We start from the raw sequence: 26784 nt of genomic DNA on the forward strand, positions 1-26784 counted from the left end.
AGAGAAGAGATGCTGCACAGGGAGAGTGCATGGGATTGTTCCCATCCTGTGAGGGAGCACCAGGGGAGAGGGAATTTGCTCCAGTCCGTAGATGCTGGAGGATGTTTTGCTCCTGAGTCAGGGAACGAGGAATGCCAAAGTCCAAAAATATTCCTCGCAGGGAGATTGTGACAAATGCTGCTGAGGGCCAAGCTCCTCTCTACGTTCTGTTACCCCACTAAACCCAGCCCTGCTGCTGCTCCGCGTTAAAAATAACCCCCAAAGGAGCCCGAGCTTTACTGCACAAGGTTCAAACAGCAGCAGCTGTGCCGGGAGCTGCTCAGTGCTGCAATATCCAGGGGGGAGAGAGCCAGATGGGGGGCGTCCACATGCAAACATTTCTCCCTAGAAATAAGAACCACGAGAGCGTGACGTGGAGATGAACTGCTGGCAAAGTCCAGGGGGGATGTTAAACCCAGCAGGATTCGGGGCTCCAACCAACTTTAAGTCTCCTTTAAGGACCTTCAGCTCCTCCACGGGACGGTCCCAGCAGGGACAGGGATGGGGACAGGGATGACCCCAACCCAAAAGCACTCGCAAGGAGAGGCTGCCAGCCCCGTGTTTCTCAGCACGAAGACCGCGCGAAAGCATCACTGTGCTGCTTTCAGCCCACGCCAGTCCTTGCCTTTGGCACGAGCCGCGCTCCCCGCTCCCTGCCAAACCAGTACAGATGTTTTAACACCCACCGGAGCCCAGATAATTACTAACAGAGCCCAGAGGCTGGTCGGGGCTGCTTTCTTTTCATTGTGTGAACTTTCAGCCGCTCTCGAGCGAGACACCTCCCACTTGCTGACTTTGCTCTCAAAGACGTTTTTGCGGGCCGCGTTGCTGACATTCGTTTTATTAGGGGAACGCCGAGAAGCCCCAACCGGGATGAGGATCGCACCGTGCCCGCTGATGTAATGATGACCAAAGAGTGAAACAAGTGCAGGGAAGACGAGTGGAGTGGCTGGGAAAACATTTTGATGGGAAATGAGGGCTGGTTTCTATCCAGCAGCTTCCCAGCCATGGCATGACGAAGCTTAGCTCATCTTCAAATGACTTCAGGAAGCATTTTCCATGGGATGAAACCATGCAAATCATCTGGTGGGCACTGGCCAGGGGATGCTGCAGGTTCTCCCCATCCTAGATCCTGGTGGGAGATGGTGCTCATTGAGGGGAGCTTGTGAGCAGAGCAGATGAAGTGAAGGAAGAGAAGCCAGCAGAAAACACCTTTTTCCTGGTCTGTGCTTGTACAGCCCTAAAATAAGGGAGTCTGGCCCATGACCGGGGGCTACGCTGCCCTAGACCATTCACAAATAGTCTGGATGGAATTTAACAGATGAGAATCGATTTATCATGAACAAAACCAGTTGTCAAATGCATCTCCCCTGAGGCCATTTCGAAACCATCTGTGGGAAGGAGAGCCAAGGAAGCTTCATGGCTACATAAACCTCGTGTCTACTTGCTCCTTCTCCATCGGGGTGGCTTGAGGTCCTCCTGGACAAGCGGGTTCATTATCATAGAATCACAGAATTATTAAGGTTGAAAGAGACCCCCAGGATCATCTGGTCCAACCACCCCCCTACCACCAATGTCACCCACTAAACCATGTCCCCAAGCACCACGTCCAACCTTTCCTTGAACACCCCCAGGGACGGGGACTCCACCACCTCCCTGGGCAACCCGTCCCAATGCCTGACCGCTCTTTCTGAGAAGAAATGTCTCCTCATTTCCAACCTGAACCTTCCCTGGTGCAACTTGAGGCCATTCCCTGTGGTCCTATCACTGGTTACCTGTGAGGAGCTGATAACCGGTTGGGTAGAAGATGGCTGGCACGAGCCCACCAACCATGGCGGGACCAAGCCGTCTTCATGGCTACAAGCTCCACCGTGAAATTCCTCACTCGCCGTGCCCAGCCAGGAAGATTTTCATCCCACATTTTGCTTCCAGTTGCTGTGGAGACCGATTTAAATGAAACTCTGGTACTTGGAAAGGGAATATGATTCTAAGTCATTTGCGATGCAAGGTCCCATGTTAATAGCATTAGCATCTTATTTGATTATGGCGACGTGTGGGGAATAAATTCCAAGTCCTTTTTGCCAATCATTACATCTTAAAAAGAAGAGTGAGGGGGAAACGTGGAGGTTTTAGCTGGTACTGAAGCCTTTTCTGCGACTGAACTCGTGATTTCTGTATGCATAGATGTTGGCGGGTCATGGGCATCTTTAACCCGATGGCAAGGAGAGCAGCTCCCAGGAAGGGACCTTTTCTTTCTCTGCCTCCACTGAGCACTGTTAATAGACTGCAAAATGGGCTGGACTCGGGTTTTTAATGATGGATGCGGAAATCCAGGATGGCTTTTGTGGCACTTTGCTTTTTTTTTGCTGGAGCATCGGTGTTGCAGAGCTCACGTTGTGCAAGATGCAGTCCTCCCATTGCTTGCAGAGATTTTGTTCCCTGCATTTTACCCTCAACATCTCAAGTACGGATTCACCTTTAGGATTTCTTTAGATGATCCTGGCAGGTAGACAGGGTATGTCTGTAGCCCCCGCTCTCTGGTTCAGGGACACTGTATTGCAGCCGTGGAGAGAAAAACGGGGCCAAACTCCTGCATTTTTGTCCTATGCATGCATACAAAAGTCCCAAGGGAAGAGGAGAGGAGAAATTTGGGGATCCCATCCTTTCCCCATCACTTCTTTGCTGGGTGATCGTAAAGCAGCCCTGTAACAGCACTGATGTTTTATTGACTCCCCAAGCAAGCGGGGAGTTATAATGTTTCTCCCCCAAGGTAAGGAGAGCTGGAAATAAATTACTTCTGTAAAGAGCCGGGGATGGCAGCTCTCCTGTAATACAAAGTGCAAATATTTGGGCCTCCTGTGCTCTCCCTCGAATCGAAATGGCACTAAATCATGCATAAGTAAAGCAGGTTCGCATTTTCCTCATAGCAAAAGTTTTTTCTCTGCTCTCCTGGAACCTAAGCTTTCCATAAAAAGGGCTTTAACGTTTCAAACCCGTCCTTCGTCCCCAGCTTTAGGTCGCTGTCCCCCAGCAGAGCTCTCTGACAAGGGTGTCCCAGGTGGGATGCTCAAGGTCGCACAGCCACCGGGGCTGCAGGCACCACGCATCCCTTTGCTTTGCCCTCCAAATATTGACACGAAAGGATTCGCTCTGTAAAGGGTGGCCGCAGGGTGTGTCGATACCATGCAGAGCCAGGTCAGCGCTGCCAAGGGGTGTTCCCGAGGGTTTTGGGGTATTTATTTTTTTTTTTTTTTGGCTACAGCGACAAACATCGCTCGGCTGTTTTTGTCACTCTCCCTCCTGCCCCTTTGTCCTTCAGAGAATCGATTTCTGTTCAGATAGCTGGGATATGTAACGCGTTGAGGTCAGGATGATCTGACTTGGCTCCTTTCCCTCTCCTCTCTCTCCTCTTCTCCCCAGCACTGGGATTTTTCCCCCTGTTCCCATGCCCCTCCAAGGCGAACGCTGAAGAAATCGCTTGCGTTCACCCTATTTTTTAGTGTTTTTGTGCATATACAAGCAGGGCTCTGGCACTAATGGGCAGGAACGATGCTATTTATTTCCACTGATCTTTGCCTCGCTGCCTCTCCCGTCACCTCTTTGTGGGGTAATTCTTCCCATCCTATGTTGGATGCGCAAGTAATTGGGGTTTTTCGCTGTTAGCAGTAGAGAAAACCTAAGGGGAGCAGCCTAGGCCAAAAATCATTTGGATGGCTGAAACTGGGAAAGAGAAACCATGCCCTTAGCAGCTGATCCCTGTCTGCGAAGCGAAGATGCTCCTTTCCCTTAGCCAGTCGGTGCAGCACGGTTTCTTGAAAGAAAATGGAAATAAGCAGCAGAAATCAGCTGGAAAATAACAGCCGAGAAGCCCAAGAGGACTTCATTTTACTCCTTTGGGCTCCTCTGCAGTGAAGGATGCAGCTGCGGTCAGCCCCACTTCGCCCCATCCTTAGTTTTGGAGAGCTCTGCTGCCAAAATTTGGGCAGCAGTGATTATAACAGTCCCTGAACCCTCTTCTGCAGCTCCTCGAGAGGGCAAATCAGACGCCCTTCCCCACCAACCTGCTGGAGAAAACCTTTAGCCGTCGGCTCTGCACATATCCTCAGCCCGACGATGCCTTTTTTCGAATGCCATCCGGCTCCGAGAGCTGGGGAAATAAACATTCCCCAGGTGCCGCACTCATCCTCGCAGCATCCCAGGGCGTCCTGGCAGTGACTCATCCCCGGGACGTGTTGTTTGCTCTGTCCCTGCCAGGAGAAGCACGCGGAGGGCTTGTTTTGGTAGGGTTGTTTGTCTTCTTCTTTGTTTTTTTTTAATTATTTTTTTTTTCTAGCAGTGAGCTGGCAGCAAGAGTGGAGGCGCAGGCGGATCCCCATGGGGTTTTGTCCCCCGTTTTTTTTTTTTTTTCCTAATGGAGCTGCTCCAAATACTGGGGGAAAGAATAGTGCATGAGGACGCCTCTGCGCTCTCCTAGGGATTATTTCTAGCGGGTTTCTCTATTCCCTCCCCAAATTAAAAATAATCGTCGGCCACGAGTTGTGGCCTGCAAGGAGTCAGCAGCACAGTCCGAAGCTTTGTGGTTTCCCATCACAGTGGGGTGGCACAGCCAAAGCGTGGTCCCCAGCCGAAATGATGGCTCACAGATAGCGACCGATGGAGCACAGCCTCCAGAGCATGGCACAGCATCACCCAGAGAGGTATTTTGGGGTTTTACTTGCAAGGCAGTTTGGGGAAACCTTTATTTGCAAGGGTGCTTGGGGTAGTTCTCCCTGGCCAGAGTGTTGTGTGTATCACAGCCAATTTCAGGCAAAAAAAAAAAAAGGAAACCTTGTTCCTTGCTGCAAGCATTGATGGGAGCACAGGAATTTAGCCCCGGCTGAAAATCACCACCACCTTTCCACCTCTGTGGGTTACAGGGGGTTGTAGCTGCAGCCTCTGCCTTCAGGGGGGAAAGCTAACGTTGCTGCTACAGTGAAAAAAATAAACATAAAAATAAAAAAGCTGTTCTGAGGAACAATTTCCAAAGGAGACTGAGTAATTATTGCACTCAGATAAGCGCAGGAACATTGTGTAAAGGGATGTGCACATAGCACTAGCCGACTGCTGGAAGCGAGGGACTTCAGAGCTGTCAGCAGTGAGGGAAATACCGCTTTGGGGGATCGAAAACATTCATAAAAAATTCCTGGCTCCCAGCCTAGTCAGGGCCGCTGCCGGCCGTACTTGTAGCTGCATATTTCTTCTTCGGGGACGAAGTCCCGATGAGGATTTCTTTTCCCCTTGCTGCGACATACGGCCGAAAAGGCACATCTTAACCTGGACCAGAGAGCACCACGCCTCCAGCTGACCGAAACCCGCCTGGAACCGGGGCGGTGTTGCTTCTGGTTCTCATCTCAGGGATCAGGACGGCATCTGCAGCACGAGCCCAACGAGATCTTTGCATGCAAGCCGTGCTGTCGACATCGGGTTTTAGGTTGTGGGCGTCCAACGCCGCCTCTTGCAGACCGTGAGAGTCGAATTCCCCAACCTCGGAGGAGCTCCGGCCAGGAAACATGGGGTTAAGATGACACTTCCCATATGGCCCCGCTCCATAACCTTAACTCTGCCCCTCTGGGAACAGCCATAGGAGCTGGAACAAGACCTCATCCCTCCTTGGCTATATTCGATGCATTCCCTCTACATAAACTCAAGATCTCAACGTAAAGCCAAGGGATTTGGGAGGTTTCATCCGCACTGTTAAATGAACGAGGGCCGTGGGCTTATCCTTGGCTGCAAAGGCAGATGGTGGTGATGGATGGGGAAACAACATTTTTTGGGGTTCTGCCCAGAGTGAGCTGAGCATCGTTGGTGAGAACAATGCCCAGAGGCATCCAGATGGGACCCCCGAAGGATGTTTGCCAAGTGCCCAGCATGGACCCACCATCAGTGTGTGACCCAGGCATGCAAGATTCCCTTTCTTCTCTAGTAAAAAAAAAAAAAAAAGAAGAAAAAAAACACATAAAAAATAAAATATAAAAAAGCAATCTCAGCAGTCCCCTTCTGCAGCAGCAGGATTTATCTTCCCAGCCCGCGCAATCCCCTCCCGGGCCCGCGAGGCCATCCATCTCTCACCTGCTATTAGGGAGTTCATCTCCCAGCCCTAATGGAGTATGTGAGCCATGGATTCACTCCCGCTGCTGCTCTCGGGCTTCGGGTCGCTGCGGGAAGCGGGCTGGGAATTCATTTTGAAAATCGATGCAGCTGTCGATAGAGCGGCTTCCCCTGGGGAAGCAGAGGTGCTTTCACTGGGCTCTGCTTTCTTGCTCCTCTTCATCCCCCGCTTCGTTTTACACTGTCAGGCTGATGGAGATAACCACCAAGTAATTAATTTTTCTTTCAGTGGCTGCCATGCTCTCTGGTTTCCCCAAACTGAGCTTAATTTTGGAATATTTCCCTTGGCGGTGCAGGATTCTTGGGGCTCCTCCATGCGTTGCGATTTAGGTTTGCTGTGCCCCAGGGGAATGCCAGGCACTGTCTGCTCTGTGCAACCCCAGTTCTCCCCTTAGGATGTGTTGGCACAAAGAAATCAGTGCATTTTCCTACTCCTGGGCATATTTTGGCTTGCTGAGGCTATCCCATGCCATGGGAAGAGCAGAGCCTGCAGAGGACTGCTCAGGGAAGAAGGGCCCCAACCTGGCACTGCTCTTGGTTGTCCCTAGCTGGGGACATGGCACCTTCCTCAGAAGAGTCTTGGCCAAAACCCAATGTCATGGGCAATTCTTGACCATGATTCAGGAGGCAGCAGGACCGTGGGGCTGTTCCCAAGAGTCATTGTGGGTGCAGACACCCTATTTTGGAGAGCAACAGGTCTGTGGGCTCCACCATACTTGTGGATCTCTAAGTACTTGATTTAGGGCTAAGACCTGGGACTCCCGGAGCTCTCAGGGCTCCTTTTCCAACAGGGATGTGTCTTCACTGCTATGGGATAAATATTTAATAAGAATAAGGGTCAAGGCAATGTTTTGTCCAAGGACACTGAGATGGCCATTTACGCCCATGAAAAGCACCGAGGGATCTTTAATGCCCATGCAAAGAAGACAGAAATTGAGGTTTTAAGCTCTCATCCCCCACCATTAATGTCAATGTTATGTATCGATCCTCCTCGTGTTTAGCACAAACCGAACAATAGAGCCGAGCCACGCTCTTTGGCTTTTATTAATGTACTTTTTCTGTGTCGGGTGAAGTTTGCAGCATCGCTGGAAAGAAAATGTAGCGGCGGTGAGCGAGCAGCAGACGGATCGATTTGATATCTTGACACAAGTCAGGAGTCAGTGAAAAATCACCCTGTGCACAGTGGCTCCTCATCTGAGCCGCGACGGCCTCTTCGTAGGGAGAAGATCAGGGATTTGAGAGAAGGAATGGAAAAAAAGGGTTTGGAAACCTGGAAAATCCCCCTCATCCTTGTGTTGGTTCCCTTACGGGTTTCTGAAGTTGAATTCGAGGAGCAGCTGGAGATCATGGTAGGGAAAACCTGGGAGCAGTTCTTAGATCACCGATTGCTAAAAATAATAGATTAATCCAGGGAAAGATGGTCTTTTTTTCAGATTTGGGATTATTTTATTTTGCATTTTGTATCGGCACAAAATAAATGTAAATCGGACATATAGGAAGGGTGACCTCAGTGCCACACGAGTGTTTTGCACACCAAGAGTGCATGCATGGCAGGGACACCACTGCCTCTCCTGCAGCCGGAGATGGATCAACTTTCCCAAAATATTCCACAGCCTGGGGACTTGGAGGGTTTCATGTTTAATGGGGTTTACAGCTTGGCTTTAAAAAGCATTCCTGGTTCAAATTCTGGGAGTTTACCAGGGGGCTGGAGTAGCTGGGCAACTATTCCTGACCTCTGGGGTATTCTCGATTGAAACATATTTAATATTTTCAAACGTATTTCTCCGTAATCAAGGCGAGAGGGCACTGGGAGTTGGGTCTGCATCCTTTTTTACTGGCAGAAAATGTCAGAAATTCTTTCAAAGTCACAGAATGAATAGGGAATTTGGGGAACAAGGAAATATTTTCCAACTCTGCTCTCGCTGGGTCCATCCAAATTCCTGCCCCGTGCCTCAGTTTACCGGATTGTAGAAGGATGGCAGTGATGTCCTTACACAGAACGATGGAGATGACTTGAATCACATCTCTAAAGCCTCTCACAGGAGGTCTCTAAGGAAAAACAGCAGCAGAAACCGTGGCACAAAATCTCTTTTCTTCCTTTTCCTTTTTAACCAGGTTTTAACAACCCACTGTTGCTGGCCTGGCATCCCCCAGACATCCCTGCAAGCCGTTAAGGATATGATAAAACATGATTAAAAAGATGAAATTTAACAAAATCTAACAAAATATTGATCTACCACCTATGGTTGCTTTTGCTCCAAGTAGAGGATCCTGCTGCTGCATCCCTCAGAGACATAAAAAAAAAAAACAACATCGACCTCCACAAACACTGGAGCATTTGAGCAGGAAACCCACCAGAACTCCATTTGTGGGGTCGCTTACGCCGATGTGTTTCTTTTTTCCCTGCAGATACCCTGAGGAGCATCGCCTCCATAAACCACGCGCCGCGGTCCTCGCCGGCGGAGCTCAGCAGCGCCAACCACCACCTGCTGCGCGAGCGCAAGTCCTCGGCGCCTTCCCACTCCAGCCAGCCCACCCTCTTCACCTTCGACTCGCCCGCCGGCCACCTCCAGAGCACCCTGTCCGCCAGTGCCCCCCAGGACTACCTGTTCCTCCACCAGTGCATGAGCAGAAAGTCGGAAAACGCGAGGTATTGCAGGGAGCAAAACACACGGGGAGCCAAGGTTGGGGTTGGCCAACTCAACCCAACCTGGAGGCGGGCGCCTTGCTCTGGGTGGCCCTGCTTGAGCAGGGGGTGGACCAGATGGCCTCCAGAGGTCCCTTCCGACCTCAACCCATGTCATTCCGTGAGTTTTTTGGCGTGAGGACTTTTGGCTGATGGGAGCAGTGAGGAGGGATGGAGGAGAAGCGGCCGGAGCCCAGCTGGCGGGGTGTGAGCGCAGAGCCTGGCCTGCTGCCTCTGCTGGGCTTTCCTGCCGCAGCTGCCTCTCCCTACCAAAAAAAAAAAACAACCAACAACAACAACAAAAAAGAAAGGGTCAGATAATTAACTTCAGATGGCGTTAATGGAGCATTGTTTAAAAAAAGCCCTCTGATGCTCCAACTGCGATGATACCTAAAAGCCACCCTCCGAGAGCCTGAGCGTGGTGGGGATGAGGATGAAGAGGAAGAAGAAGAAGAGCAGGAGGAGGAGGAAGGAGGAGGAGGAGGAGGAGGAGGAGGAGGAGGAGGAGGAGGAGGAAGGAGAAGTTTCTGATGCTTTGGTGGGCAGAGGGAAACTGGCCAGCAGCAGCTTCTGCAGCTGGGCCAGAAATAATCACCCCGATCGATGCCCGATCGAGATAATCACCCCCGTGCATGGGGCCAGGCTGCAGGACTGCTGGGAATCCCTCCCCAGCCAGCTCCGCAGCTTACTTTACTCATCCATAAAATGGGGGTAATAGTAGCTAATTGGCGGGCGATGCTGAATTATTAACCCGTGAGGGACTGCAGATCCTCTGCCGAACGGGCTGAATGTCTCACAGGCAAACCCAGCTCCAAAAGCGGCGGGGATTCATCGGCGTTATCACAGCATGGCATTTTTTTCCTAAATAAGCCCTATTTCTGAGCGCCACCTCGTGCTGGCTCCATGAAACAGAGCCATCAGCCCTGCCCAGCGTCAGCCCCGCCGGAGCGGTGTAAACCAGCATCTCCTGGTTTTTCCCATAGAGCTGATTCTTCCCCAGGGATCTGCAGCTGGAAACCCCCCTGTAACCACTGATTTTTTTTTTCCAAGCTCGGTGATAGATCCGTGGCAGGACTCACAACATGGGGGGGGGGTGTTCGTATGGGGCTGGTTGAGCTCTTTTTTGGCTGCACGGTCCCCAAAAAGCCTGACCCAGCCCAAGGGCCACTCCCGACTGGTGTGGCTGCATTTGCTCTTCGTTGCAGAAGCCACAGTGGCCAATTTGACCCAAAAACCATCTCATCCGCTGGGGGTTTGGGTGCAGAAAGCCAAGCCAGGGGGAAACGTGGTCTGCAAAAAGTCACGCTGGAGGAAGGCGACAGCAGCAGGAGGATGAAACAGGAGGCTGAGGATGAAACGCACTTTGCCAGAGGGCTCAGAGGGGCTCGGCAGCAGAGCAGCAGCTAATGAGCACTCAGCCTCCATCCCTGGGCATGACCACAATGCAAATCAAAATATTGTTAGCCAGGCGGGAAGGTAATGGCCATGCTGCCCGGCTCCCCACCGAGGAACCGAGTGTAAGTCTGAATTCAGCCCTGAGATTTATTCCTCTCTGCTTGCAATCGGGGCTGCAAACCCCAATTGCCAGCTGGAAGCTGCTGGGAGTGTAATTGGCCTCTATGGGGCTTGCAGCACCCCATGTGGGGCTCCAGGATGGGACTCCAGCATCCCCATCCTGCTATCCACGCGTCCCCATAGCCGCATGACCGATTAAATAGAGCCACAATGAAAGGAAGAGAAAAATAAAACACATCCCTGCCCATCGCTGGCTTCCTACAGCTCTGAGTGCCGACGGAAGGAAATTGTCTCAGCTTTGGTAACAAACAGCCCCCAGCCCCAGCCCCGAAATAGGAGGTGCACCTCGGGCAGTGTGACGGGTTCCTGTGGATGCCTTGATCCTATAAAGCTGCTTTTAGGGGCTCCCCCCAGCAGGAGCACAGCAAAGGGACCCAGTCAGAGCACTTTTCCCTCCAGCTCTCCCATAAGAGGCTTTTTCCATCCTTCCAAGCAGAGGCTTTATGGCCCTGCAAGAAAGCAAGGTCACGGTGTGGCCTGGCTACTCTGAAAAAATCCCCGTGAAGAATCTTTTCAGCATATGTCGAATGAATTTGCACGGTCCTGAAGGTGCGAGTCCTCCCTTCTACATGGCAGATGGGCAGCACGGTGGTGATGGGGTATCTCTTCACAGCCTTGTCTCAGGTTGTTGATGCAAAAATCTCCTCTTTGGAGCAATTTCTGCCTGAATAAGAGTCTCATTCCTGCCCGTAGCCCTGCACACACCTCCCACCCGTGGCTTGGGCTTCGTTGGTAAGAGGTTGACTTTATATGAGCATCTTGAAGGTGTCTCAGGACAAAACGGGCTGTTGGGCACATTGGGAGGAGTCAGAGATGTTCTCATCATGTTGGGGTTGGGCAATGTGGCTTGGGAGGGTGGCAAGGACGGAGAGCAGAGCTCGGTGCACCCCGGGAGCATCTCTCCCCCCCATCTCAGCTCCTTTCTCCCCTTCCTCCCCAGGAGCGCCAGCTTTTCCCAGGCCACAAGGTCCTCCTTCTTCATGCGCAGCGACACAGCCGTCCAGAAGCTCTCACAGGGCAATGGGCACTGCGTGAACGGGGTGGGCGCGCAGCTCCACGGCTTCTACAGCCTGCCGAAACCCAGCCGGCACAACTCGGAGTTCAGGGACAGCGCGTACGACCTCCCGCGGGCTTTCGGCTCCTACTCCCACCCCAAGTCGAGCCTCACCAGCTCCGAAACGGATAACGAGGACGTCTACACCTACAAGACCCCCAACAACGCCCTGTGCAAGGAGTTTGGGGAGCTCTCCACGGACTCCTACGACGTCCCTGCCACCCCGCTCTCCGTTTACCAGATCCCCAGGACATTTACACTGGACAAGAACCACAACGCTCTGGCCGTGGCCGCCAGCGACTCACCTGCCGCGCCACCCCCACGGCCCCCAAAACCTGGGCAGACAGAGCCACGGTGGGGCAGCCCACCCCAGCGGCCCCAGCCTGGGGAAAGCTTAGGGCTGGCCCCCATGGCAGCCACCATTCCCCGGAGAAACACGCTGCCAGCCGTGGAGAACAGCAGGCTGCACCGAGGTGAATCTGGGACTTGGGAGCAGCGGGGGGCTTTGTCCTACCTAGCAGCCTTGGGCAGGGAGGTCCAACTGGGTTTTGGCAGAGGCAGGGGAGATGTTGGCAAAAGTCAACATGGGATTGAACACAAGGAAGCTCTTTCCAAGGATCTGGCCCTGCTTTTATTATGCAACGGGCTCATGGCATGGAGAGGCATCCCCAGGGCTCTGCACACCCAAGGGGCTCAGCTGGCTCTTGGCTGTGTTGTGCCTCGACACAAAACACCAAACGTGCCCTCCAATGCTGTCCTTCACCAGGGCTTGCCATTTTTACCTTGCTTTTGGTTCAGTTCATAACTAGGGCTGTCAGAACTCACTTCAGCCTGGAGCTGACTCTTCGTTTTGCTCACCAGACTGGGAAGTAATTTTGCACATCTCCAAATCCCAACATCCCCAGTAAGGCAGAGACACTTCTCGTTGACCATGGATGGGCCATGGATGAGTTTGCCACTTCTCGTTGACCATGGATGAGTTTGCCCTTTCCAAACATTGTTCCTAGTCCTGCAGAGATCAGAGGGCTCTTGGAAAGAGCCATTTCTCCCCACATCACCTAATCTAACCCAGTTCATACAATTCTTGTTGTTTTCCCAAGCTGAAGAGGTAGTTCTAAATTAACTTAGAAGGGGCAGTTGGAGAGAAAACAATATAAATGATACACACAACTCCCTGCAATGACTTTTCCATCTCCTCCTACCTAAATACCAACATTTAGGTTGGAGCTCAGCTACAGACCAACCTAAAAGCTTAGCATCCTGTCTTCACCCCCTCCTCCCCAGACTGGAGGTTGCCAGCCCTTTATCTGCCAAGCGGGCCGTAACGAAGCTCTCCCTTAACCCAGTTTTGTCACCATGATCTACCTTACCTGACGTCTTCACCCTGGCATTCTGCAGCACTTTGACAGAACCAGGTTAGGTCCGGGCTGTACATGCAGTCGCACTGATGCTTTGGAGAGGTATTAACGGGGAGGGAGCATTGTAGGGTGTCAGAGGAGCTGTGATGGGCTTCAAGCCACATCATCCTACCAGCATCATGATCAGTGGGAATAAAAACTGCCTTCCCAGCACCTACATTTTGCTTGTGGGGGCCCCGTTTGTTAGTGGATGCTCTGGGACACGTGCTTTTGTGGTTGTGTTGCAGCTTCTTCTTGTGAGACATACGACTACCCCCAGCACGGGGGCGGCAGCGCCGTGCAGTCGGTGGAGTCCATGCACGACGGGTACAACTCCTACCTGGTGAGTTGGCCTTACAGGTTCAGAGATGAGTTGGTTCCAGGCAGGACCTCAGGGTCCTGTCCAGCAGAGCCAACTCCAGAAGGGTTGTATCACTGATTTCCTGCAGGACAGAGCTGGAGGGACAAGCACCCAACCCAGCACAACTTTGCTTTGGGTGCTTCCACAGAGTTTCTTGGAGGTTTAACCCCCCAAAAAAAGGCCCAGGAGACTTCTTCCTAAAAGCTATCGAGCTGCATTTTGACATGTTGCCAGAACAGCCTCTCTTGTGCACTTTCTAAGACTTCCTGAAGTGGAAATGACTTTACAGTGGCCTTTCATATTGCGTTTTAGTGCAATGGCCAGAGCCCAGAGAAAATTGACTTTCCAGGGTAAGCGTGCTTCTGCAGATCACTCTGATCATGAGAAGAGACGCCCATCTGAGTGACTAAAACCTTTCCCTGAACTCAGGGTCTTGAAAACATGGTATGTAGACCCTCTCGGTGCCAACTGATGGCCGAGCAGGGGACAGACTGGCCCTTCCATCTGTGCTGAGATGTTAAGGCTGGTTTGGTGACGATGATGAGATGCAGGGGGGCTTATTCATAGAATCATAGAATGGCCTGGGTTGAAAAGGACCTTAAAGATCATCTAGTTTCAACCCCCCTGCTCTGGGCAGGGTTGTCAACCACTAGAGCAGGCTGCCCAGAGCCACATCCAGCCTGGCGTTGAATGCCTTCAGGGATGGGGCATCCACAACCTCTCTGGGCAACCTGTTCCAGTGCCTCACCACCCTCTGAGTGAAAAACTTTCTTCTAATATCTAACCTAAATCTCCCCTGTCTTAGTATAAAACCATTCCCCCTTGTCCTATCACTATCAACACATATAAACAGGCATTCCCCCTCCTGTTTATATGCTCCTTTCAAGTACTGGAAGGTTGCAATGAGGTCTCCCCGGAGCCTTCTCTAAGCTAAACAAGCCCAGTCCCCTCAACCTTTCTTCATAGGAGAGGTGCTCCAGCCCTCTGATCATCTTAGTGGCCCTCCTCTGAACCTCTTATTGCAGGCTGGGGCTGAGCAGTGTCTTGACGCTCTCAATGTCCTCCCGCTTGTCCCCCAGCAGGCCAAGGCCGTGGTGGCCCGCTCCCACAGCGCCGACTCCGAGGACAACTACGTCCCCATGAACCCCGGTTCCTCACCCCTGATCCACACTGAGAAAGCCAACGACAACGCCCAAAATCTCTACATCCCCATGAGCCCGGGGCCGCATCACTTCGACCTGGTGGGGTTGTCCTCGGCCACCCTCCCCTTGCACAAAGGAGGAGCCATGGCGCAGTGCCACAGGAGGTTGAGTGAAATCCAGCCCCCGCCGGTCAACCGCAACCTCAAACCCGACCGGAAAGGTAAGAATGGGTGTTTGTGGGCAAAACTTCCCAGGAACCCTTCTATCCTTGTGATATTTTGGACTACATCTGTCTTCTTACGCCACCAGCAGCGCGGTCAGCCCCTCAAATCTTCCTCTTCCCCGTACCCTTCCTCTTTCGGGAGGACTGTGGTGATCCCATCATTAGTATGTCAGCATCTAACCCGATCAGTGCACCAGATGAGGGCTGGGGCTGCAGCACAGCTTTCTTCTCTTCCACCTAATGAACTACCCTGGATGAGAAGAGCTTTCATGTTACCCTACAAATTTCCTTTTCAAAGCCCTCTGGGCAAGGATGCTCAGTGCTGCAAAAGTCTTGGTCAGCTCTGCTTGGCTGTGGGCTTTTCCCCATCCAACGAAGCATCAGGGCTCCCTAATGAGGCACGTTCCCCTTTTGGGGCCATCCATCTAAATTTGGGGCTGTGGGTCAGAAAAAAAAATAATCACTTTTTTCCCCAGTCCCAGTGAAAATGATTGCAGGGGGTTGGGCTGGGGGTATTTGTCATCAGCAAGGAGGGCTGTAGGGCTAGCGGGAGAAATGGGAAGCAACAAATAATTTGTAGCAGACTGTCCCCTCTCATGCCTGTTGTGATCCGAATAAATAATTCCCTTCCACAGCAAAGCCATCACCACTGGACCTGAGGAACAACACCGTCATCGATGAGCTTCCCTTCAAATCGCCAGTCACTAAATCCTGGTCCAGGCCAAGGTGAGTAATGGCATGAAGCATAACAAATTTCCCTAAAAGCTGGGTGACCCCTTCCGCCCTGTTTTTTTGTTGTTGTTGTTTTGTTTTGTTTTTTCTTTGTTGATGTTAGAAGCAGGAGCTGCAGATCTGGGTCATGTCTTGAAAATATACAAACATAGGAGCAGCTCTGTTGAGCTAAAAGTCCGCCTTGCCCTACGTCCTCATCCGTCGGGGCGCAGAAGGAGCTACCTGGGAAGAGGACGAGAACTGGGCATTTATGGAGTGATTCTTTCTTAAAATATCCTGCCACACCATGGTGGTTTGGGACTCGGGGATTTCATTGGACACATCATGGCCAGACTTTGGGGTCAGACGCTGTTGAAGAGGAGCTTGATGGAGCTTGCGAGCTCCATCAAGCGTTGTGAGAGCCAGAGTCATCTTCCCCACATCACAGCCAGCGGCAGGAAGATAAATTGGTTTAGGTTAGGCTTTCACATGAAAGCCCAGCATGTGGCCGAGCAGCTAATTAAGATCCCTCGGAGACGTTTCCTATTTCTGGGATCTGACACCGCCCACGAAGCTGTGGCTCCGACGCAGGACCTGTGGTCCGCCGCAACTCGTGACACAGCTGAGTGACCCCAAACCAAGCCACACTCGGGGCACGGTACCGATTTCACATCCAGTTTATCCCCAAAAACCCTGCTTCAGCCTACAAACACAGGGTTTGACCGAGTTGTGTTTGGATTGCCTTGAAAGCAAAGCCTAGCCTGGAGGAAGCCTGCAAAACGAAACCAAAGCACTTCACAGCGAAGTCTGCCGGCCAAAAATAACAGGATTCACACAGTTCCAGTCCTGCTGCTAATTCGCGGGCTGATGTTGTCCAATGAAAGGGAGAAGCCAGGCTTGGCTGTTATGACTCTTCTCATAAATTGGATTGTGTGGAGACTGACTGCAGGGCATGGGCGCTGCGTGCTGAAAACACTGCACCAGGAAACAGCGAGCGGGCTTGGATTGACAAGATGTCCGAGCCCGGAGAAGCTAATGGGTTTTTTTCCCCTTATCAGCTAATCAGATGACCCTGCCTTTACTGCAAGGCAACAAATAGCTTTTTAAGACATGGGCTTTAATGCCAGACGCTGATTGCATTAGGTTATTCTCCGTAATTAGATCTGGCCAATTGAAAACAAGGCGACGCCTCGGAGATTTTGGTTTCCAGCAAAAAAAAAATCCAGATAGGGCCCTGCACGGTAAGCAAAGCCTCAAGCTGCGGCGGGGCCGGAGGTGAGAAGCCTGCTGTGGACCTCCACGGAGGCTGGCTCTGCGTCCTCCTCAGTGAAATACTTCCTGTGAGATAAAAGTGTTTATGGGGCCAGATTTATGTAGCTGATAGCAGGAGAGTTACGGGTTTAGAGCAAGCAAGGTGTTATTAAAAAAGTCCTAGAAAGAAAAAAAAAAACAAAACAAAGAGACCAACTGAGTGATTTGTTGACCCATGGGAAGGTCAACCTCAATGCCACCACCCACCATGAGTGTGGTGATGTTTGGGGCATCAGGTGCTGCCCTCTCCCATCCCTTCCCATCCACGGATGATGAGCCCCTGCAGCCGTCCCTAAATCCTTGCCCCTTGTCCTTACAGCCAGACCTTCAACGCCGGCTCGCTGCAGTACTGTCGCCCTGTCTCCTCCCAGAGCATCACCAGCACTGACTCAGGAGACAGCGAGGAGAACTACGTGGCGATGGTAAGGGCTAAGATATAGGTCTGAGATGGTGAGAAGCTAAGATACATGGTCCTGACGGGACGTATACATCCCCCAGTGCTGCAAACACATTCCTAACTCGTGACATGGGAGCACCAGGGATTCTGGTAGCACCAGGAGGGATGTAGTGTGCATCCCCTTGTCCAGCTATGCTCAAAACAGTGACTTTTGTTCCTAAAATTGTACATCCTGTTGGCGTTTTAACTCGATATGTGAGCAGAAACATATATTACCCTCTTTGCAATGAATTAAGAGGGGATAAATATGCCCATGGGCTGTCAGGATAAATTTTCCTAATTTAAGTTGATTTTTTTCATTTTTTTTTAATCCTCCTAATAGCTGCTGACATCATGTTTGTGTGGACGGCAGGGGCTATCGGAGCAGCAGCAGGGAGTGGCCCTGCTCGCAGGGAGGGGATTTTGTCTCTCTTTGCAAAGCTGCTGACTTGAAGCATATTTTGAAGGCTGTGTAACAGAGGGGGCCAAGCAGATCTGTAGCGTGGCTGTGATTAGCAAAGATCCCAGCACCGGCCTGGCCTCACGGAGGTGTGGCTCCCAGGAAATGCTGGCGCTTACGTCCGATGTCAGGCATGTGAATAAAATGAGCACAAAGGCAGCAGAAATGCTGTGATACATTAAATCACAAGTATGCGTTTATATTTATTAGTCCAACACACAATGCAGCAGTGCTGCACACCCTGGTCCCTGCGAGAAAGGTGAGAGCATCTCCAGGCTGGGACCTCTTTTGAAAGTGCCACTGAAGCTTTTCTTTGACAGATTTGTGTTAATTCCTTTTTTATTTTTTTCCTTCTTCCCATGTTAATGCTCATTATCTCTCCTGTCTCTTCCCTGCATTAGCAAAACCCCATTTCTGCTTCTCCTGTTCCTAGTGGCACCAACAGCCCAGCGCCTAAAAAGAGTTCTGGGAGTGTGGATTATCTGGCCCTGGACTTCCAGCCGAGCTCACCAGGGCCACACAGAAAGGTACTGGAGATTTTCTAAACTTCGGATCAAGAGCAAGTCATTTTTTAAGGGTTTTTGTGCAGGGCAGGGTTAGTAACCTCAGAAGCATGATGTTTTTCCTGCAGATCTGCTGTTGTATTTATTCTAGGTCAGGTTTGGTCTCTGTTGGATCTGCAGCTTTGCTGGAGGTGTCACCAGAAGTATGGGTGTTGAGGGGTTCGGGGATACTGATGAGGCCAGAAATTCTGCTAGAGCTTTTAGATTTGGTGCCATAGTCAGAAGCTGTCAGGAGGTCTCCCAGGAAGCAGCAGCAGAACTTTTTGCTCCTTCAGAGCAACAGGCCCTCCAAAACCAGACATCATCCACGTGAGATGCCTTCAGGAGCTCACGCAGAAAGTGCTGGGTATCTGTCTCCTGCTGACATTTGGATACTTCTACCGAATGTCAAGTGGAAATGTGGAAAGGGAAGCTTCCAAAGACCCAGACGTTGGTGACTTTTCTCTAGGTTCAACCATGGGACAAACAGGCTTAAAGTGAATCACAGGAAAATAGAGCAAGGGAGAGCCTCAGGAGAACCTTTGTGGGAGCCACCTCTGCATTGGCCTCAGCTTTCTCAAACACCACCTCATTTCTAGGGAAAGCATCCCACTGCTTAGCTCTTCGTATTATTTAAAAGTTGTCCCTTGATGGCTTCTTTCTGCCCAGCAGTATTTCTGCAGCTAGTACCAATTTAAATAATAAACCACACGGGTTTGGGACCATCCAAACCATCACCTAGCTCCAGCTGCAGCAGCTGAAATACCCGTAGAGGCAAAAGAGCTTCCAGAGCCCAAGAAACTATAGAAAAAGCCGTCTTCTTTTAACCCAACAGGTCTCCCCTGTTGTTTAGGGGATTAAAATAATCTAGAGCCATAAGGGTGTAGAGTAAGAGGGGTGGAGCTGGGATTTTTTTGTGCATCTATAATTATTCTTGAGTTCTTTACAAGAAAATGGTGCAATGCTGAATTTGCAATATCAGCAGGTAGGTAACACAATTCCAGCCAAACATTCAGGAGGTTAGAAGGAGGGTGATGAGCTATGTATTATAGAGGAAGGCCAGGGAGGATCTGGTGGCCTCTGGAGCTGACGGGTGGCCACGGGTGGCCGTGTTTCTCCTCCCCGCAGCCCTCCACCTCGTCGGTCGCCTCGGATGAGAAGGTTGACTACGTGCAAGTGGACAAGGAGAAGACGCAGGCGCTGCAGAGCACCATGCAGGAGTGGACTGACGTGCGGCAGTCCTCGGAGCCCACCAAGAGCACCAAGCAGTAGCATCCGGGGCGGGCAGCTCAGCAGGCGAATATCCCCATGGTTTTCCCAGGCCGGGGCTCCCAGCTCCACTTGGGCTGGATTCCTGAGACTGTTGTCTGCCGAGGGGAGGGGGTCTTCATGACTTTTTTCTTTTAAGACAAAAAGAAACTTAATTTCAGGGGAAGACTTGGTGGATACTGTTTGTCAATGATAAAGAGCAACCATGTTTGGTGGCTAGGATTGTGCTTTAGCTGCTGGATGCGCCATCCAGGAACTTCAACGTAGCAATACCAGGTTTCACCCTACACGTCTGTTGCTTACAGCTATTAAAGCCACCTTGTACATGCTAACATCATCTCTCCCCGTCTTCTTCCATACCATACCCCCAAACCATGCCATACACGTCTGACAGCATCTCTCACAGGACCTCATTCCCCAGCTCCAGTTCCCCATCTCCTCATGGTCACCCTCTTCTCTGCCTCCTCCCAAATCCCAAAACTGAGTAAGGACCGTTCCTGTCTGACTTTACTTTCATCATCCCATCTCTTGTAAATAATGATGTGTTCAAATCCTCTGACAGTTGTTCCCCTGGTGGGACAGCCCCTGTGTTTTCTGGTTGTGGCTGTTAACCAGACTGCCCCGTTGAGCCCAGAACTTGCCCCACCGTACACGTATATATGCCAGCATGTGCTCACACATGCATGCATGCATGAAACAGCCAGGTTAGTTGGGGTGTCTTCTGCTGTTGATTCTCTCCTGCATCTCTCAAAGCCAGTGGTTTGGAGAGAGAGGCTTTGGATGGCAGAATTTAAGCCTATCTGAAGTCAATTGACCGTGAATCTGGCCCTAAGAACCCAAATCTGCCTTTTGTGGCACTAAAAGAAGTCCATAGAGGAAGGGTCCTACATCCCTGGCCATCGTGAGAAGCTCTGTGGCTGAGTACGAGGAGCGTAGAGAGGCTCTGGAGACCCTGGGTGTCCGGCCCGGCACGAGGACGAGTGGGAAGGAGGGAGCAGGAGGCTGTTGTGGGGACCAGGAGAAGGAAGGTGCTGTACCTTAGAGGTTGGATTGGGGTGAAGAGGGTCTGGCGAGATGCGTCTCAGAGACAAAAGGAGTGGAGTAAATGAAACGTTGGTCGGTGGTGAGGCCTTGGGCTTTGGGAAGAGGTTGGTGAGAAGAGGACAGGGTGTTTCAATGGGTGTTAGCTTTAATGTAGCATAAAAGTCAGTTCCTACTGGGCACAAAGGGCTGGACTTAGTATTTTTCCCCATCTTCAGTGATATTTATTCAACACAAATAAGACTTTTTGACGATTGTGGATGGGAATCTGCTGTGGCCCCCGCCTGCATCCTTGACACATCCAGGCTTTGGGATTGCTCCACGAGCAGCTGGAGTGGAGAAGGAAGAAGAAGGAAGAGGCAGCTCGCTGCAGAGATAAGAATTCGGGATCTCATGAAAACAGGAAGGCCTAATGATCGCCGTGGAGCGGCCTGGCTGCCAAACAGCGAGCGCTGACACAGGCCAACTGCGAGCTGGGAGCTAAACAAAGGAGACTTTAGATCAGGTAGCGATGTTTGTTAAAGAGCTTGAGCCCTTCCTTCAAGCTGAACCCTGCCCCACACCAGGGGCTCTGCCTCCCACCACCACCACCACGAAAAACAAACGTTTGTGTTGATTCTTGATGCTCAAGTGTTAGCACGTTTGCTTAATCTTGGCCTGAGTTTGGAAGGGGCCAGAGATGGCCCACACAGGTATGGGATCTGGTCCCTTAAGGACTGGGTGCTGCCTTGTAAAATAAGTCTCCAATTTCCATCCCCAGTTTTGGTTTTCTTCTCTTTTGCCGTGAAAGGGGAGGATACTAATGGAAAAAGCTCTGATGACCCCCGTAAGACATTGCAGCATTGGCCTTTTACAGGAATAATGGAGCAAATATCCTAATGCTTTTGGTAAAAATAATCATCATATAGGGGGGAAAAAAAAGACCCAAAGGGGAAGATTTAGCACAGCCAGATGCTCTATGAAGGCCGGGGAGTGTTACAGCCTGCAAAGGCCTTTGCCTCTCATTGAGGGCTTGCACGGTGAGATAATGAAATGAAGAGCAGAGAGCAGGGCTTTGGCTTTCTGTAGCCCCTTTCATCACCATATCTCAGGGGAGATGGAACATTGTCCTGGTCCAGAGCCCACTGAAGTCACTGCAAAGATTCCCGTGAAGCACGGTGAGCTCATCAAGAGGACGTGGACGGATCCTGTGGTCTTGGCATCCCGTGAGGGAAAAGCCAAGCCCAGGGACCTGCTGGGTGTTGGCCTGGCTGGGAGCGAGCTCTGCACCGTCCCCGCTGAAAAGCAAACGCAATTCAAGCAGGAACTTGCTTTTCCTATTTCATCCTCTAACCTGCTGTGCACAGAAGAAGATCAGGGGTCAAGAAGACAAGGGTCCCGAAAGCACCCTGAAAGCAGGGAGGCGAGTGGGAGGCAGCAGCAACCCTCATTTCTGAGAGCGCAGTGGCTTGAAAGCCAAAACGGGTGGGTTTTGTGTTTCCAGTTTCCCAGAAACAAATATATTCCTCGTTTTTTTGGGGTTTTTTTTTTGTTTGTTTTCCCCTGCTGAGCATCAAGCAAACGGCCCTCCATACCAAGCAGCAACTCGCCGACTCCACCCCTGCCTTGCCATGCAGACGTGACTGTATCAGCCCCTCCTGAAAGAAATCGATGGCTGCAGTGGAAATAGTCATTCCAGCCAGTTGCCGAGATGATTAGAGCAGTCCCCAGTGATTAATGTTTGTGCAGTATTTAGTCTTAAACTGTATTGAAAAGCAGCTGGTTTAATTACACGGCCTGCCAAGAACTTTGTCCTGAAGGCATTGAGTTTATCACATCCACTTTATACTTGGATGCTCAAGTATGACTGGCTCTTTTGTTAGGAATAGGTATTTTAGGAAGCCGAGAGCATTGCTAATGATTCATTTTAATTGCAAGCAAAAGACCTGGCTCGAATCCTTAAGTCAGATCCTGTGCTTCAGCCTTACAGTCCCATTTAAGAGAAGGGCTGTGATTTTGTGTGTGTGTGCTCATGGAGATGGCTCGACTGCGGGACGAGCACTACGACCTCAGTAGTTCATTTTAGGAAGCATCAGGGCCATGTCAGAAAGCTCTCCCCGAGCTTTAGAACTGCTAGGTTGGTGGGTTTAGAGGCAGAAACTTGCAAAAATACGTATCCCTTGTTGTGAGTCTGCACCTGCTGCTCGCAGCGACTCGTGAAACGCGTGAGTTGCCTTGGAACTGATTTGCTCTGAATTGGCATTCGAGTGTTCAGGGGGAGATAAATTGCTGGCTCCAAAAGGATACAGGGATGAGGTTTAGTCTCGAATAGGAGAAAGAAAATACGTGTGTGTGCAGATTGTGCTGGGGCAGACTGGCAGATGGGGCTGGCACCTAAAGGTGGCCATGGCTTGGGTTGGCTGGAGGATAACTGGGATGGGTTTGGAGCCACCCAGGCACCGATGAGGGTTGTATGTGGGTTGGGAGGAGAGAAGGCAGGCATGTTGGCCAGTGAGAATTGAGTCTTGGTCTTCCAAACCTCCTTCGGCATGTCTCAAGGCAGATCTGCAGAGCGGGTTTGTGGAGGGAAGGGTTTTGCTCAGTGAGGGCCTCGTGCTGGTAGGAGGGCAGCACCCACTGCTCTCAGGACTTACCCAGAGCACTTCACCCCTTGAGGGGTTCATCCTGCCCAGTGTGCAGGAGAAACCCTACCAGGGAGGTGGTGGAGACCCGGCCGTGATGGGGAACACGTTGTTTTGGGGCTCTTTTGGGCTGGTCATTGGGAAGCGGTGCTGTGGCTTCACAGGGTGTCCTGTGAGGCTCTGCTGTCTCCATCCTTGGAGGTATTTAAGACCTGACTGGATCAAGGCCTGAGCAAGTGGGTCATCCCCTACTGCTGACCCTGCTTAGGGCAGGGAGTGGGACTAGAAACATCCTTTCCCCTTGAATTCCCCTGAGACCCTGCTGCTGAGGCTGAGTGGGGCCTCCTCCATGTGAGGGAAGAGGCAAAAGGCAGTGCCTGGATACCTGTAGTGTCCTAAAATCTTCTCTGGCCGTGAAGTGACAAGGCACAGCTCAACACCTGATGTCATACACCCCGATGAGGAGGCCTAATCCCCACTGGGGCCACCCCTTGCACCCGGCAGAGGGCTGGCTGGACCAGGCCAAGTCATCCAGGACATGGACACGCAGTCTGAGCCACTGGGGTACAGCCTGAACCTGTAAATTTATTAGGATAGACATTGACCCAGGGCTCTCCGGAGCCCCACCTGAGCCCTGACACCCCAGGGTCCCACTCCCGGGAGTGTACCAGGAGGATTCGGTTCCTTTTGGCCACCCATTGAGCATGGCTCATGGGCTGGGATAGCGTTAATTTTCTTTGTAGTAGCTTTTTATGGTGCTATGTTCCAGGTTTGTGATGAGAACAGTGTTGATAACACACCAGTATTGTAGCTGTTGCTGAGCAGTGCTCGCACAGAGCCAAGGCCTTTCAGCTCCCGGTGCTGCCCCACCGGCGAGGTACCTGGGGGTGCACCAGGAGCTGGGACACAGCCTGGAGCTGACCCAGGCTGAGCCAAAGGGATGGCCCATGCCATACAGCACCATGCTCAGCGATAAAACTCGTGGGGAAATTTGCCAGGGCTGCCATTGCTCAGGGACTGGCCGGGCCTTGGTCAGCTGGTGGTGAGCAAATGCATTGTGCATCGCTTGCTTTTCTTGTTTTTCTTTTTTTTTTTTTTTTCCCAACTTATTAAACTGTCTTTATCTCACCCCACAAGTTTCTAACTAACTTCTGCCCTTTCAGTTCTCTTCCCCCTTCCCACTGCAGGGGGAGAGCGAGTGAGTGGCGGTGTGGTGCTAGCTGGCTAAACCACCCCGTGAGCTTTGGTAGGAAAAACGTTTAAATAAACTGAGCCCTGGCACAGGCTGCCCAGAGAGGGGCTGGGGGCTCCTCCTTGGGGATCTCCAGCAGCCGCCTGGACGTGGGGCTGGGCCCCCTGCTCGGGGTGGCCCTGCTGGAGCAGGGCTGGCACCACAGGGACCCGTCACCACCGGGCACTTGGTGAGAGCCTTGGTGCCATGATTTCTCCATGGCCTGAAGCAGTCCATCCCCCCATCTGCTTGTCCTTTGTGTCTCATCCTTGTAGTTGTGATTTTAATCTCCTTCATTTCGCAGCTCCGAGAGATGTGCTATTAACCAGGTTCCTGCCTCAGTGCTTGCTCTGAGAAGAGCTGATGTGTAGCAAGGTGTCACCCAACCAGCCCACAACCTACGTGGGAGAGGTTATCCCCAAAACCATAATAATAAGTAAATAAATAAATAAATAAAGCATCATTTTTAGTGTTGTCCTTTGGGTGACACCACACTTCAGACGGGGCAAGGGAGTGTACCTGAACTCTCTGTATCCTGATTTCTCTCCAGCCTGTAAAATGAAGATTTTTAGTGCTCATTTCCCCACCTCACAGTGAGGTTTAAGTAGCTGACAACTACATTGCCACGTTGTCCCTGAAAATACCACGTTTTATCTGAGGGCCCTTTGGACACGTGGAGCATCGTGGAGAGGGAAGGGAGCAGGACCCTGCAGAGCCCCCCGACGAATCCCATAGGGTTAGGACCAAACCTTTAGCGTAGCCACGTCCTGCTCAACGCAGCCCTTGGCGAAGACCCCATTGACTTTGGGCATCGTTGTGTGGGAAGGGACCCAGCCAAATTAGGGTAGTTTTCACCATCCCTTTCTTAACTTGCTGCGAGGAAGGGTCGGAGCCCCGGCTTCGAAGCCGTCGCATCGGCAGCCGATTCGCAGGGATATTTTGTGTGTTTCGAAGCCTATGACTGTTCTTAAAGAGGAGTATTATTATTTTTTTTTCCATTTGTAGAAGGAAGGACAAGAGTAATCTGTGGCAAACTGTACAGTACGTGTCTTCTTGTGGTGTCACTGTTTGAATGGTTATTAAGTTTTCAAATCACTGTGGACAGCTAATCACTTAAGTTATTAATTTATTCTTTGGGGTTTTGTTGTTTGTTTTTTTTTTTTTAAAGTAATTTGAAACAATTATTTATCCTGTAAATCGGTCTTGAGTGAAACCTAGGTAATACTTTTTTTGCTGTTAATAAACATGGTACATGCCTGATGTGAAGGTGATCTCATTTTTAAGTACTGTATATGCAGCGGAAAAGCAACGGGAAAATAAAAGAATGAAAACAAAAATGGATCTCTCACTGCTGACTCCCTGCACGGATTCGGAGCTGGGAGGGAGGAAGGGGGAATTAATGGTTGGGTCAAGTTGAATTAAGCAGCACTTGGAAGCTTTCAGAGCATTCTTCAGGTCACGTCACCAAGTTTCTCCTACAGCTTCAGGTGTCCCCTCTCTGCAGCAATGGCCTCAAGGATGCACCTAGGGCTCTTGTTGATGACAGAACCCAAACCAGATGTTTTGGGGCTGATAAAGTGAATTTAATACTATGTCTATATCTGTTCTTGGGACACACTTGGGTACATGCAAGGCAACGGCAATCACTACCTTCCTCACCCGTCAGCAGCACAGACCCAGCTCAGGGCACCAAATCCCCCACAAAACCTAAGCAGAAGAACAAATCTTTCTTGCCCAGAGTTAAACGTAAGCCACCTCCCTACAGCACTGCCCCCCAAAACCCCCTTTTCTAGACAAGAGCAGCATCACAGCACATCTCCGGCACATCTGAGATCCCAAACGTGGAGCTGAGAACCAGGCTGGAGGCTTTTACTGGGCAGAGGTGGATGTGAAACTACAGCCCATACGATATCAATATGATATATACAAATATTCCTGCTATTAATAACACTAATAGTAGCATAGTAGATACTATAATTGGTATAGCATACTTGGCAACAGGCTGTACTACTGTCAGTAGTGCATTGTTAATAGTCATAGTGTAGCATATATATAGTATTCTACTATAAGTACACTACATAAGTGTATAAGTACACTATAGTGTACTTATAATAATATATGGTATTATAATAACGTGACATATTAATAGTAATCACGGTATTAATAATTGATGGCCCAGGCTGCCATCCATGCTGAGCACTGTGTGCTCTTTGCCCCTGCTCATCTCAGCAAATTGTAGGGTAAAAAAAAAAATATAAAGATATATTCAGGGAAGAGCATAGCTATGGAACAACCTCTCCAGATTCCCGCGTTGCGTTCATTATTTAAATTAGGGTCTCATCAAGGCAGAGACTCTCTCCTGCTATAGTACCATCCAGCAGGTGGCCCAGAGCTCAGGAAATGCCTCCAGGTGACACTCCAACACAGAGCAGGGAGCCGGCGTGGCAGCAAGAGGAAGGTTTTGGAATGCTCCTCTCCCATCATCTTTTTGACCCCATCCACCCCATGAGTACTGCTGTAAGACACGAAGTTTCTCTG

At 50.9% G+C, this 26784-nt stretch overlaps 1 protein-coding gene across 5 annotated transcripts in view; it reads left to right on the plus strand.

Annotated features, from left to right (window-relative positions):
• GAB2 (GRB2 associated binding protein 2) overlaps positions 1-25583 on the plus strand; it is a 97395-nt gene extending 71812 nt beyond the window's left edge. For 3 of the 5 annotated variants that reach the window (XM_083848854.1, XM_083848856.1, XM_083848855.1), the window contains exons 3-10: positions 8596-8836; positions 11388-11974; positions 13147-13241; positions 14339-14621; positions 15260-15350; positions 16966-17068; positions 17944-18069; positions 19213-25583. In XM_083848854.1, the coding sequence (XP_083704980.1) occupies positions 8596-8836; positions 11388-11974; positions 13147-13241; positions 14339-14621; positions 15260-15350; positions 16966-17068; positions 17944-18069; positions 19213-19356 (1670 nt within the window). In that variant the 3' untranslated portion in view covers positions 19357-25583. The remainder of the gene's footprint in view (positions 1-8595; positions 8837-11387; positions 11975-13146; positions 13242-14338; positions 14622-15259; positions 15351-16965; positions 17069-17943; positions 18070-19212) is intronic. The other 2 variants (XR_014588209.1, XM_083848853.1) reach the window with 2 other exon arrangements.
• Positions 25584-26784: the final 1201 nt, after the last annotated feature.

The sequence above is a fragment of the Anser anser genome, assembly GCF_964211835.1.
Source record: "Anser anser genome assembly, chromosome: 1".
Classification (NCBI taxonomy): Eukaryota; Metazoa; Chordata; class Aves; order Anseriformes; family Anatidae; genus Anser; species Anser anser.